Source organism: Salmo trutta, unplaced genomic scaffold (assembly GCF_901001165.1).
Source record: "Salmo trutta unplaced genomic scaffold, fSalTru1.1, whole genome shotgun sequence".
Classification (NCBI taxonomy): Eukaryota; Metazoa; Chordata; class Actinopteri; order Salmoniformes; family Salmonidae; genus Salmo; species Salmo trutta.
In genome coordinates, this window is record NW_021822962.1 from 2,319,118 (window position 1) to 2,334,091 (window position 14,974).

A 14,974-nucleotide genomic window follows, 5' to 3' on the forward strand; every position below is an offset into this window, starting at 1 on the left:
GGACTACATGTCAACGTTCCAGTGGTCTCACCTCGTTATTCTTCAAGGCCATGAAATAGTAGTGGATGTTCTTCATGCTAGCGTATTTTTTCACCCGTGTCTTGAACTCCTTGTGGTCCAACACCTCTCCGCAGTACTCCAGCACAAAAGTGTTTCTGAAATGTTATCAAAATGGTGGAAAAATATTAGCATGACTCCTTTGTGTACAGCTTTTAGGGCAATGGCCAGGGTTCCATCTCATTTTGTCTTTACGCAATTCCTCGCATCCTATCACCACACATCCTTCTCAACCGTATTGGAGAAGGTCCAAGGGGTTTCTCTCAGACCTTCCTCTCCAATGTGTGTTGAGGAGGCGAGGAGATAGGATGCGAGGAATCAAGGATACGATCTATTGAGAACGAGCCCTGGGTGCTAGTTATAACATTTTTTTTTACCATGAATCAAGGAGTACAGGGCTCCTGAGTGGCGCAGCAGTCTAAGGCACTGTATCTCAGTGCAAGAGGCGTAACTACAGTCCCTGGGTTGAATCCAGGCTGTATCACATTGGGAGTCCAATAGGGCAGCGCACAATTGGCCCAGCGTCATCCAGGTTTGGCCGGGGTAGACCGTCATTGTAAATAAGAATTTGTTCTTAACCGACTTGCCTAGTTAAAAGATTACATTTAAAAATGAAAAAATCCGATCTAAGAGCCTTACGGTATCAGGTCCCTGGCCGCCCTCAGTCCCCAGCCCTTATCTTCAGTCAGGATGACCTCAAAATCTGCATGCTGTTTCATCTGGAAGCGCCGGTTGGAGCAGTAGCCTTCATTCAGGCAGCGTGATGAGCTGCAAAGACAGGGACATTACATTTGTTTTTATTTTGGCCATTTAGCAGACGCTTTTCTACAGAGCGACTTACAGTCAGTGCATTCGACTAGATTAAATAAGGCAACCACATATCAGTCATTACCAGTTCATCTTCAAACAGGGAGATTGGCAAAGGACCAATGAAGTAAAACTATACTATAGTGCATTCGGAAAGTATTCAGACCCCTTGACTTTTTCTACATTATTACATTACAGCCATATTATAAAATGGATTAAATGTCCCCCCCCCCCCCCCATCCATCTACACACAATACCCCATAATGACAAAACAAAAAACAGGTTAAAATATTTTTACAATTTTATTAAAAATAAAACTTAAATATCACATAAGTAAATCAGACCCTTTAAGTAGTACTTTGTTGAAGCACCTTTGGCAGCGATTACAGCCTTGAGTCTTCTTGGGTATGACGCTACAAGCTTGGCATACCTGTATTTGGAGAGTTTCTCCCATTCTTCTCTGCAGATCCTCTCAAGCTGGACGGGGAGCGTTGCTGCACAGCTATTTTTCAGGTCTCTCCAGAGATGTTCGATCGGGTTCAAGTCCGGGCTCTGGCTGGGCCACTCAAGGACATTCAGAGACTTGTCCCGAAGGCACTCCTGCGTTGTCTTGGCTATGTGCTTAGGGTCGTTGTCTTTTTGGAAGGTGTACCGTCACCCCAGTCGGAGGTCCCGAGTAGGTTTTCATCAAGGATCTCTGTACTTTGCTCCGTTCATCTTTCCCTTGATCCTGACTTATCTCCCAGTCCCTGCCGCTGAAAACATCCCCAAAGCATGATGCTGCCACCTCCAGACGTGACGCTTGGCAAAGAGTTCAATCTTGGTTTCATCATACCAGAGAATCTTGTTTCTCATGGTCAGAGTCCTTTAGGTGCCTTTTGGCAAACTCCAAGCGGGCTGTCGTGTGCCTTTTACTGAGGAGTGGATTCCGTCTGGCCAGTCTGCCATAAAGGGCTGATTGGTGGAGTGCTGCAGAGATGGCTGTCCTTCTGGAAGGTTCTCCCATCTCCACAGATGAACTCTGGAGCTCTGTCAGAGTGACCATCGGGTTCTTGGTCACCTCACCCAATTGCTCAGTTTGACCAGGCGGTCAGCTCTAGGAAGAGTCTTGGTGGTTCTAAACTTCTTCCATTTAAGAATGATGGAGGCCAATTTGTTCTTGGGGACCTTCAATGCTGCAGACATTTTTTTGTACCCTTCCCCAGATCTGTGCTTCGACAATGCTGTCTCGGAGCTCTACGGGGAATTCCTTCGACCTCATGGCTTGGTTTTTTCTCTGACATGCACTGTCAACTGTGGGACCTTATCTGTGCCCCTGACCAAGGCAGTTAACCCACTGTTCCTAGGCCGTCATTGAAAATAAGAATTTGTTCTTAACTGACTTGCCTAGTTAAATAAAAAATAAATAAAAATAGACAGGTATGTTCCTTTCCAAATCATGACCAAATCAATTGAATTTACCACAGGTGGACTTGTTTTCCATGAAAACATACATGAATTGAGTTGCAAAATGAATAGGAAATAGTCAAGACATTAACAAGGTTATAAATAATTATTTTTTATTTAAATAATTGTGTCCATCAAACTTTGCTTCATCAAAGAATCCTCCATTTGCAGGCCTTCCAGACCTTTGGCATTCTAGTAATCTGAAGTGATTTCCCCCCATGCTTCCTGAAGCACCTCCCACAAGTTGGATTGACTTGACGGGCACTTCTTATGTACCATATGGTCAAGCTGCTCCCACAACAACTCAATAGGGTTGAGATCCGGTGACTGCAGGCCACTCCATTATAGACAGAATACCAGCTGACTGCTTCTTCCCTAAATAGTTCTTGCATAGTTTGGAGCTGTGCTTTGGGTCATTGTCCTGTTGTAGGAGGAAATTGGCTCCAATTAAGCACCGTCTACAGGGTATGGCATGGCGTTGCAAAATGGAGCGATAGCCTTACTTCTTCAAGATCCCTTTTACCCTGTACAAATCTCCCACTTTACCACCACCAAAGCACCCCCAGACCATCACATTGCCTCCACCATGCTGACAGATGGTGTCAAGCACTCCTCTAGCAACTTTTCATTTTTTTCTAGGTCTCACAAATGTTCTTCATTGTGATCCAAACACCTCAAACTTAGATTTGTCTGTCCATAACACTTTTTTCCAATATTCCTCTGTCCAGTGTCTGTTCTTTGCCCATCTTAATCTTTTCTTTTTATTGGCCAGTCTGAGATATGGCTTTTTCTTGCAACTCTGCCTAGAAGGCCAGCATCCCGGAGTCGCCTCTTCACTGTTGAGACTGGTGTTTTGCAGGTACTATTTAATGAAGCTGCCAGTTGAGAACTTGTGAGGTGTCTGTTTCTCAAACTAGACACCCTAATGTACTTGTCCTCTTGCTCAGTTGTGGACTCCCACTCCTCTTTCTATTCTGGTTAGAGCCAGTTTGCGCTGTTCTGTGAAGGGAGTTGTACAGTTGTTTCTTGGCAATTTCTCGCATGGAATAGCCTTCATTTCTCAGAACAAGAATAGCCATTTTGTGCATGTAATCGAACGCACAAATGCTGATGATCCAGATACTTAACTAGTTTTAAAAAGGCGGCCAGTTGTATTGCTTCTTTAAATCAGCACAAGTTTTCAGCTGTGCTAACATACTTGCAAAAGGGTTTTCTAATTATCAATTAGCCTTTTAAAATTATAAACTTGGATTAGCTAACACAACGTGCCATTGGAACACAGGAGTGATGGTAGCTGATAATGGGCCTCTGTACGCCTATGTAGATATTCAAAAAATATATTTTATCTGCCATTTCCAACTACTATAGTCATTTACAACATTAACCATGTCTACACTGTATTTCTGATCAATTTGATGTTACTTTAATGGACAGAAAATGAACGGTAGTTCATGTTCTGAATGGTAGTGTATGTTTTTTTATTTTTAATACATTTGCACACCAACAATTTTTTTTAAATAAAGTTTGCTTTGTCATTATGGGGTATTGGGTGTAGATTGATGAGGAAATTGTTTTATTTAACCCATTTTCGAATAAGGCTGTAACGTAACAAAATGTAGAAAAGGGGAAGGGGTCTGAATACTTTCCGAATGCGCTGTATTCCACATTTTGTGGTGTTACAGCCTGAATTCAATATGGATTCAAATTGATTTTTTTTCTCTCACCAATCTACACACAATACCCTATAACGACAAAGTGAAAACATGTTTTTAGAAATTCTTGCAAATTTGTGAAAATGAAATACAGAAATATAAAATGTATTCTCCCCGTGAGTCAAGACATGTTAGAATCACCTTTCGCAGCAATTCCAGTTGTGAGTCTTTCTGGGTAAGTCTAGGTGCTTTTCTCACCTGGACAGTAAAACATTATTCTTTTAAAAATTCCTCAAGCTCTGTCAAGTTGGTTGTTGATCATTGCTAGACAGCCATTTTCAAGTCTTGTCATAGATTTTCAAGCCGATTTAAGTCAAAACTAACTCTGCCACTCAGGAACATTCAATGCCGTCATGGTAAGCAACTCCAGTGTATATTTGGCATAGTGTTTTAGGCTATTGTCCTGCTGAAATCTGAATTTGTCTCCCAGTGTCTGTTCGAAAGCAGGTTTTCCTCTAGGATTTTTATCCTAAAAGCTTCCTAGTCCTTGCCAATGACAAGCATACTCATAACATGATGCAGCCACCACCATGCTTGAAAATATGATTAGTGGTACTCAGGGATATGTTGGATTTGCCCCAAACATAATGCTTTATTCAGCACCAAAATTATTTCTTTGCCACATTCTTTACAGGTTTACTTTAGTGCCTTATTGCAAACAGGATGCATGTTTTGTGTTATTTTTATTCTGTGCAGGCTTCCTTCTTTTCACTCTGCCATTTAGGTTAGTATTGTGGAGTAACTACAATGTTGTTGATCCATCCTCAGTTATCTCCCATTACGGCCATTAAACTCTGTAACTGTTTTAAAGTCACCATTGGCCTCATGGTGAAACCCCTGCCCGGTTTCCTTCCTCTCTGGCAACTGTTAGAAAGGATGCCTGCATCTTCATAGTGACTGGGTGTATTGATACACCATACAACGTGTAATTAATACCTTCACCATGCTCAAAGGGATATTCAATGTCTGTTTTTTAAAAATGTATTTGTAACCATCTACCAATAGGTGCTCTTCTTTGCAAGGCATTGGAAAACCTCCCTGGTCTTTGTGGTTGAATAGGTGTTTGAAATTCACTGCTCGACTGAGGGATCTTACAGATAATTCTATGTGTGGGGTAGAGAGGAGGTAGTAATTCAAAAATCATGTTAAACACTATTATTGCGCACAGTATGAGTCCATGCAATTTATTATGTGACTTGTTAAGCATCTTTTTATTCCTGAATTTATTTAGGCTTGCCATAACAAAGGGGTTGAATACGTGTCGAGTCAAAACATTTCAGCTTTTCATTTATTATTCATTTGTACACATAATTCCACTTTGACATTCTGGGGTATTGTGTGTAGGCCAGTGAAACAAAATATAAATACATTTTAAACACAACAAAATGTGGAAAAAGTCAAGGGGTGTGAATACTTTCTGAAGAAACTGTATTTGATCTGCTTTACAGTTTGGTATTACCAGGGTGATGCAAAGGAGAAGAACTCACCACTCGATCATCAGCAGACGGTTAAGGCAGTCCTCCCCACAAGCCATCATTCCACGAGACCGCTCCTCCCTCGAGAGCATAGAGCACTCACACTGCATTCGCTTGATGTCTCGATGAGACTTGTTCTTCTTCCTGTACAGATCAACAGAAATTCCTCAGTGGTCGTTTCTCTACAGTCAGATACTTATGCTTAAGTCATATGATGATAATCGCTTTTAAATTCTGTACAACTAATTTATAAAATAAAACATTGTTTCGTTGACTTTGCATGCCGACTATTGCAAAAAAACAAAAGTCGAACAAAATCTCACCGTTCAGTCAGATACAGGTTTTCCTCAATCAGGTCAAAGTATGGTGGCATCTTCTTAGACCTTGCCATCTCCCTCCAGTTGCTGGCGTCCCGGAAGTCCCTCAGACTGAGCAAAGGGCGTTGCACTTCAGCCTGACCTGGAATCTCCCTGGATTCTTTGGAGACCTTGGGGAGCTCCCTTTCTGCCAGTCGCTCCCTTTTGCTAGCCAGCACAGGTTCTGTCTCGCTGTCCGAATCTGACTCCATTTCTGGACGCCTTTTCTTGGGAGGACCCCTGCCTCTGTGGGGCCTTGAGTTGTCCTTGTCTCTGGGGGGTTCAACTATGGAAATATTCTCTGGAGTGGCGTTGACAGAGCCTCTGCAGTTGCTGCTTATTTCATGGGCTTGTACGAAGGCTAGCGAGCCTGGAAGCTTGGGACCATTGCATTCCACAGCTAGTCTACTAAGGCCTGCTGGTTTCCCCTCGCTGTCCTCATCACAGTCATTAGTCAGGGAGTCAGGATGGACTTGACCAACAGGCTCCTGATAATGTGTTGCAGGCACATGGAGGTAGACTGGTCTGCAGGTGGGTTGAGTCGTACTTGGTAGTTGGGTCCAGAAGGCCCCATTGTTTGTCCTGTACACCTGCCCCAAAGAAGAGTTCCCTGGCTGTTGTGTGTTAGGATGCTGTTGGGATGCCCCATAGCTGCTGTCAGGCTGCTGGTACGTACTGCTGGGCTGCTCCGACTGTGTGAAGTCCCAGCCCAGACTGCTGTTGAAGTCATCAGAGCTAGCAAAGTCTCCATGTTGGTAAGGGGAAAGCATCCCGCCAGCCTTGCCACTTCCATAATGCTGTGGATGCCCTGTGTCAGACTGCCTGAAGGAGTTCTCAAGGCTGTGGGCAGCAATCTGGCTCACCGTTGCGGCACCAATCTTTGGTCTCTCACGGGCACTGCTATAAGGATCCTTAGAAGGCTGGGCATCGGTGGCGTTGGAGCCCTCGAGCTGGCTGGTGCTATCAACCATGTTGCTCTGTGATTGATATACCATGATGTCATGTGCAGAGAGACTTCCATCAACACAAGGATTACTGGCCTGCCTAGTGCTCTCACGCATGGCAGGAAAACCTCTATGTCTCTGCTGAGGGCTTACTCTGCTTGGGATCTCATTCCTGTCCAGGTCACCCTCTTGGCCACTGGCCCTGTTAGCGTATTGTTGACGTCCTGGGCTAGTGCTTGGAGTGCAGGGAGACGCAGGCTTGTCTGTTGTGTCCGAGTGAGTCAGGGTGGAATTCTTTGGTACAACCACCACAGAGTGCATCCGTTTCACGGCAACACCGCAGTCTGAGTCCGACTCTGAATCGTCAGTGTCACTGTCCTCGCTTTGGCCTACACCGTCCTGGCTCGACACTAGTGTCTTCAGCAGTTTGCTCTCGTGAGGGCCATCTTTAGGTTTCTCTTCATTATCATCATCATCATTCCTACCCTGCTCCCTTCTAGCTCTGTCTACATGTGAGGTATTATTTAAAAGTGAGGGATCTCCATCCATTTGGCTGACGTGGGGTTTGATGTCTAAACGGTCACTGCTGGTTTCACAGGTGCCTCGTTGTGCAGTTAGGTTTGCGGAATCTGATTGGTCGTTCCCAAAAGTTATTGGTGCTGAGCTGTGTTCTTGTGTGATAATAATTTCTTGCTTAATCGTCTCGGAATGCAACTCAGCTTCCCATTTCAGTTGACCCTTCAGAGACGGATCTTCCTGGCTGACGTCTTTAGAAAACTCAATTCTCTTGACGGAGATGACCTTCTTCACAGCAGGTTTACTTTCTTGGGAAGGCAATTTCTGAGGATTATCACTGTCTGAGGTGTCTTGTCCAACAATATCCCAACGCGATTTTTTTGTTTTACCTCTGTTTTTCCTTAAACTAGAGTTCTGTTGTTCAGTCTGGTTGGGAAACTGAGGTTCAGGACTGGAGGGTTCAGATTTGAGAGGGACGTTTTTGCAAGACTGCATGTTGATATTCACATTTCTACTAGAACACAATACAGTATTTTCTGGTTTAGTGTTCTGCTTAGGGTGGTCTCTGACAGATACTGTAGATGGTAATGACTTTGACCCAACTGAACCTTGAAAAACAGTCTTATCCTGGCTGGGTATTACTCTGTCATTACTGCAGGAAAAGCTCGAGTTGGTTACATCAACCCACTTCTCAGTGGATTCTATTTGGGGGTCTACACGCTGTGCATCTTTCGTTTGTTCAGAGCAAAGGCTTTTATTAACATTGTCAATGTCCCCTAAGGCAAATTTTTCACAGAATTGGTCTCCACTAGAGTTGTTCGGTAAAGTTGCTGCCGAGTCATTCTGAACCTCAATGCAATGATGGGTCTTCTCATTAACTAGATCCAACGCTGGTTCTTGCAATCTGTCAGTTGGATCACAATTTAAAGGTAACGACAGAGTTGTTTTTTGTAAGCCTTTATCTTGGGATGTGATGTCATTCATGTTGCCAACATCCTCCCTCTGGCAAGTATCTGCTACATGGGGATCTGCTCCTGCTTTGACATTTTTGCTCTGAGGGTGAGCATCAGAAGGGGTTTCATGTGTTTGTATCTTATTGGGACTGTGAAATGTGTCCTTTGATTGTCTATTAGTTTTCACTGATGACATGGAGGCAGACATTTGCTTAGAGTCTGATTTACTGGTGGAAGATGTCCATGCCCCTTCAGAGCCAGAAGAGCGGTCAGAGCCCTGTGACTGAGACTTCCCTTTGTGAGCTACCTCAGATTCACTACAGCTGCTTTTCTGGAGCCTTTTGTCTGATGTTTGAGAGAGGGCATGTGGACTGGAATGAGTGGATCGAACACTGATGTCCGGCTTGTAGTGGGTGTTGGATTTCCTGTGATTAGGTTCTACATCAGTAGAGCACTTTTGGAGGGAACTAGAGTCAACAGTTCTCTTTGAGGCCCTCTCAGACTTAGAAGATTGTGTTATTTTATCTATCTCTGAATCGCGTTCAGATTTCGAGTGAGATGAGTATGACTTTGAATCTCTCTGCAAGCTAGAATGGGTGGATGACCTGCTGGAATCACTTGTTCTAGTCCGAGTTCTTCTGTGGTCATCTTCAGAGTCAGAACTGTCGCCGCGGACTCTGCTGCTATCGGTCCGAGAGCGAGAGCTGCCTCTCCTCTCTCTGTACGGAGAACTTCTGTGACCTCCTGACCTCCGCTCAGAGTCGTAATATGACCGATCAGACCGTGATCCTGACCCTCTCTCGCTTCTAGATCTCTCAGATCTGGAGCGTGTCTCAGATCTGGAACTTGTCCGGGGACCTCTTGATCTGGACCTTGACCGACTCTTAGTCCTTCTGCGGCCTTTGTCAGAGCGGGATGACCGCGAGGGTGTGTGCTTTGATTCACGGTCAGAGGTTGACCTTAATTCTCGGTCAGAGGTTGACCTCAATTCTCGGTCAGACTTGGAATCTCGGTCAGATTTTGAGTAACTAGAGGTTCTTTCGTCCTTCTCAGAACGTGAATGGTTAGAACTTTTTTCTGTTTCCTCTAATTTGGAGCGAGAAGAGGACATATTTTTTGTATCCTTACTTCTACTTTCCAACTTTGCTGTGGCCTTGGGTTCACCTGACTTGTAGCTAGAAGACGTCTGCACTGAATCAGCATCCGATTCTGAGCCAGGGAGTGTGCTGTCCGACCGGGAACGGATTTGTATGTTTTCTGAGGCGTCTTGCTGCTCTGTTATACTGGAAGTGTTTACATCCACTTTCCCTTTGTGGGAGGAATCAGTCGGTTCCTTGAGACTGAGGTCCAGCTTCACATCAGATACACGAGTGAGAGCATTCTCAGAGGGGCAGTCATTGTCCATGTTCTGAAGATTGTTCTGAGACTGGAGCGTTCGTGTTGGGGTGACAGTTTCAATTTTACCTGAAGATTCCATTAAAACCTGTTGCTCGGAAGGGGGTGGATCCTGTAAGACAACACTGGTTATGGGACTCTCTTCAATAACAGATGCACTGAGAATCTGTTTCTTGAAGTGCATCTTTCCCAAGTCCACTTTAGGTTTGGGGACTGAGGATACTGCCGTCTGAGGTGCAAGGATCTCTGCTACTGGTGTGGGCACCAACAAGGGTGGCTGCATTTGCTCATTTTTGCTTTCCGTATGCTGTCCTGCTCTGTCCTGAGGGAGTGAGGTTGTAGGTGACAGGACAGAGGGGAGCTCAGCAAGAGATTTTTCCTGACTGGGAGGGGCCAGGAATAAGTTCTGCAGCGGTTTCTTTGTCAGAGAGAAGCTAAAAGACACTTTCTGGCGACCCTGATCGTCCAGGTTCACCTTCCTCTTGGTTCCTTTAGGCAGGAGATGGCTGGACAACATCACTCGAGGCGAGAGGCCTTTGAGTATAGCTGCCTTGGTGAGGCCCTCAACCTTGACCTGTACAGGGAACAAAATAAGTAGATGTTACCATGGCTATAATTTGAGGAGAAACTATTACAGTAAACCAAACTATATGACCGATCATTCAGTTTCCCAAAGGTGATTTCTATGTTATTGAAATGGTCAAACTCAAAAAGATCCACCACAACTACACCAGCTATTTGTCCAATACAAAACAGATGAACAAAGACGTATTCATCACACTTTTAATAATAGACTTACCGAGGTATCTCCTCCCTCTTCCCTGAGGTAACATTAGGAGTGCATGGGGGGGAAAAACAAAAAAAACAAATCAATGTAAACTATTCATAGACTTATGTTGCAACATCTGAAAATCCCTTCAACGCTTTAGCAATCACACAAAATGTATTATGAAATGTAATGTAAATCGATGTCCAATAAGGCAACGGTAAAACATACAAATAAAAACTATTTCATACAAAGATGTAGAACACACGGCCGCTTGAGGGATAGCCTGGCGGTTGGTGAAAAATGTCCTGTTTAACGCAGGGGGTCTCATCATAGAAACTACATGTCATCGTAGTGTAAAAAAAGGTCTAATTCACATTTATGAGAAAGCAATCAACTCTTTTGTTCTACTAGGAGGACTCAATATTGTCCTGGTTTCCTTTACGGTACAATAAGCTGCTAGGCAACACACTGGGTAACGTATTCCTTTAGGATTTGATGTTCTCTTTTTCTCTGTGACCTTCAAAAGTCAGACCATTCTAAAATGACCGTTACCAACATGGGAGGAGCCTTTTCATGTCCACTTTAGTGTCAGTTCCTGTTATTTTAACAAAGGATAAAACAGGATTGTGGTTTCATTCATTTGAATCCTCCTGAAATAGGCCTATCTGCAATACATCATTATAAACATATTGAATTAGCTGTATTTACAAATAGAAAAAAATATTTTTAAAGTCAGGTTTGAATAGTATTAAAAACAACATCGAGGTAGACAATGTGTAAGGGTGACAGAATAATCTTACTTGAAAAATAAGCTATCTGACAAAAAAAGTGCTGAGCCATGAATCAAAATGTCACTTTTTTTGTTATTAAACAACTAATTGACTGACGTCGGTTAAATTACTTGAATACAATGTAGTTTTTGTGAGCCCGATGCTCCGTTTCTCGAGAGAAATCAAAATCATTCACGAGAGAAATCAAGTCAAGAACTATGTGGGACGCTGGGTTGAAGGGAGTTGTAGTTTTCATTAAGGAAATATTCAACCTAGTTAAGCGCAGAAACGTGGTAATTAACTACAATGACCATAATCTATTGTGGCTGTTCTTTCTGGCTCAGACAGAGACGGATACACTTATGCCTGCTACATTAGGTAAAATATACAGACTGCATGAGAGAGGAATGTACACAACAACAAGGGATAGAGACAGTTTGCCTTATCTACTTTGAAGAACTAGTAGAAGGATTGTCAGAGAGCTTTGCAGCATACTTAGGCAGGCTAGCTAAATAAGATGACTAAAGACAGTACAGTATGGGGAGTACAGACTCTCTGTACTACAGAGATAACGTTAGATGGCCCTGCTACTACCTGAGCTGAGCTGATGACTAACGAATGAAAATAATAAAATAAAAACGAAGTAATATACACAACTGAAATATTGTATTATTTCATAGCAATTTCATGTTTTTCTTCTGACGTCTACTCAATGTGGACCTGACAGTGACAATGGAAAATGTTCAATGCTTTGGCAATTGAATATTCACTATTTCCATTCCAATGGAATTTCGATTGAAAAGCTCCTTATTTCATAATGCATTTAATGTAAAAAAAAAAAAAAAAAAAACATGATTCTTTTTTAATAATCGAAACGACCTCAAAAAAGCACTAGTCGCTCAGGACAAAGACAAAAGCAATCTTAACGCATCAAGTGAACCCTGTCATCGTCTCTCAAGGACAAAAGATAAAGAGTCATGGAATCTTTGCACTCAGGTTGTGCACCTTTTGTCTGTTAATATTCTGTGAGGTTGACTGCTGCCATGGTGACCAAGACTTCTGAGTCCACACCAGGTTGGTTGAGCAAACAAACTGGGCAGACAGAGGCTGAAGCTTGAGTACACACTAACATCTATAGGACAGGGGCACCTGACATACTAGCCCATATCTGATGTAACCTCCCATTGTATGCAGAGAGATTAACCCCGGGAAGAGGGGTCCCCGAAAAGTCGGATCTGCAGCCACTTTAAAAAAATGTTTTATCTAGCTAGCCCTTTTACAAGCTAGGTTGATAGAACATATTCTCCTGATGAGTATCGTCGTTTTTACTAGGGTCCAATTACCACTGCTTTGACCTTGCTCACATTGAGTAATGAAATTCAGCAACTTTTGTCAAATAAGAAAGTTATGATGGGCACAAAGCACTGACAGAATGGGGTCAAAGTATACAGTAAACTACATCAACCTACAGGAGGCAGTTGCTTTTCAAACAGACGCCTTCCCTAAAGCAGCACTGATAGTCTTCAGAACTGGAGCACTGGGATGAGATCAACATTCCAGAATTCAACACACCAGGAATGATGTCATGGCTATTCATTGGATACACCAATGGACCTAATGACCAATAGGAGGGGAGGTGGGTGTCTTTTTAGATCCAAATTAAGTTGTTAAGGGGTGTAGTCTACTTTGCATGCATACATACATTCCATTGCCCACCATTGACGGCGACAATCTCCAAGTCCAGTGTTTCTCAACACCAGTCCTTGATTACCCCCAACAGCACACATGTTTGTTGTAGCCCCTGACAAACGCACCTAATTCAACTCATTGAGGGCTTGATGGTTAGTTGAATCGGGTGTGTTTGTCCAGAGCTACAACAAACATGTGTACAGTTGGTAGTACTCAAGGACTGAAGTTGAGAAACACTGTCCTAGGCCCTAGTGTCACTTCAGTTAGCTAGCAAAGGGCATTGATTACAGACAGTCTATAGTGCCACTCTGACACTCCATCAAAAGGAAAAGTACCTGATCTCTGAGTTCACCAGAGCATCCATTACACAGTGGTTCTGGCGTTTGTAGCCCAGTAGAAGCTGCTGGCCAAGAAGAAACCAGTTCAGAGCAGTGAGCTCTCCAACGTGATGTCACACCTAACAAAATATTAAAACAAATACATTGGGTTACACACCAACAATAAACATACAATACTCAGTCTCAAAAGAATTAAACTGATCCCCTAACTCAAATTGGGTAGACAATTGGGGGTTGAGCTGCTACCATCTCTGTTATCTTTAAAACCATAGGTTCAAATCAAAGAACATCTGGCTGCATTTGTTTACCTTATGACCACCACATGTTCAACACTGGAAGTTGCTTGTAACAAAGCTTTGACTAGAAAATGCGCAAACTGTTTTCTGTGCAAATGAACACCAGTTTAAACGTTGACCACAAACTACGGCCAGTAGCTATAGCCTATGAATAAACTGTGTATATGTCAACTCTGCAGATGATTGTTTTCTGCCTGAAGGGCCCAGCGGCATGCCACAACACTTACAACACGAGTAAAATAGAAGAATGGTGCCTATGCCAAATGTAGATGTATAAATTATGCCTAAATCCACCAAGTGTTTACATGGTGGTTCTAGCTACAATTCTTACTAAATGCCATTAAATAAGAGTATGTATCACATAGACCCGTTTCCTCTGACCGTTGGTCAGAAACGACATGTCTGTTTAACGGCATTATCTATCATTTCAATTTGGCAGAAAGAGGAAGCCATTGCTCGCATTGACATTCATAGTAGTCAGTGGATTGAAAGCAAGTGATTAGCTCATGATAGAGGAGCCGAGTAGCTGTCTTGCGATATAACACCGTAGAGAAAAGAACACAATTCAAAAACATTATTCAGAAATGTTTTGACGCTTCCACTAAATCACATATAGCAAGGTTATCTACACCAACAGCGAGAAGACAAGGCGACATGACAATCTTTTCATCACACAGCTTGCAAATGTGGGGTGACCGATTAGTTTAATATGTAACGTTACACAGATGAGCTCAACAACAGAGCCAACGGCCTCTTCTGTGAACTGGTTAACGTTAAATACATACACAAAAATGTATACACTTGAATGGCATGGAGTTTCTATAATTCTACTCCATAAGACCGGGTCTAACATTCTACAACGAGGAGTCGAGGCCTGCAAGTGAGGCCTGTTGTGGTGGGGGGTGACCGAATTGGCTAACGTTAGCTAACTAAATATCCAAGTTAGCACAACTTAGTTAATAACCGAGTAATGTTTGTGTTGTAAACGTAACTGTCTGTTCCCAAAAGTAATTTGCACAACATCTAACTAGCTAGCTTGCAACCAATGCATTGTCCATTACTAAATACATCCAGCAACGTTAGTTAGCTAGCTGGCAACATTGGTGGCTAACTATACTTGGTTGTGTGAAAGATCTGGTCGTGTTAACTAAATTGAAGGCTAGCTGCCGGTGTACATAGGTGGGTTGAGATCATGTCGCATTAACTAAATACAATATGCCACTTTACCATAGTTTGCCATCTACCATGAAACATAGCTATGTGGCCACAAAGGTACTCCAACACTAGTTGTGTAGGAAACTAGACTGGAAAGCTAACTAGCGTAGCGTGCATGGAAACGGTTAAGCTAACGTTAGCTGGTAGCTAGCTAGCTTGTAACTAATAACACCTTGGAAGTTGTGTATTATGGCAAGCCCAATCAATCATCAACAAAAAAATACAGAAAATAAGCC

General features: G+C 43.0%; 1 protein-coding gene across 1 annotated transcript in view; it reads right to left on the reverse strand.

Moving 5' to 3' along the window:
* Positions 1–14,974, reverse strand: part of LOC115187660 (histone-lysine N-methyltransferase SETD2) — a 47,975-nt gene that overhangs the window by 32,864 nt on the left and 137 nt on the right. The window contains exons 2-7 of the mRNA XM_029746629.1: positions 13,225–13,346; positions 10,461–10,482; positions 5,821–10,235; positions 5,510–5,641; positions 697–825; positions 32–155 (exon numbers count right to left, since the gene is read on the reverse strand). Coding sequence (XP_029602489.1) covers positions 32–155; positions 697–825; positions 5,510–5,641; positions 5,821–10,235; positions 10,461–10,482; positions 13,225–13,253 — 4,851 coding nt within the window. The 5' untranslated portion in view covers positions 13,254–13,346. The remainder of the gene's footprint in view (positions 1–31; positions 156–696; positions 826–5,509; positions 5,642–5,820; positions 10,236–10,460; positions 10,483–13,224; positions 13,347–14,974) is intronic.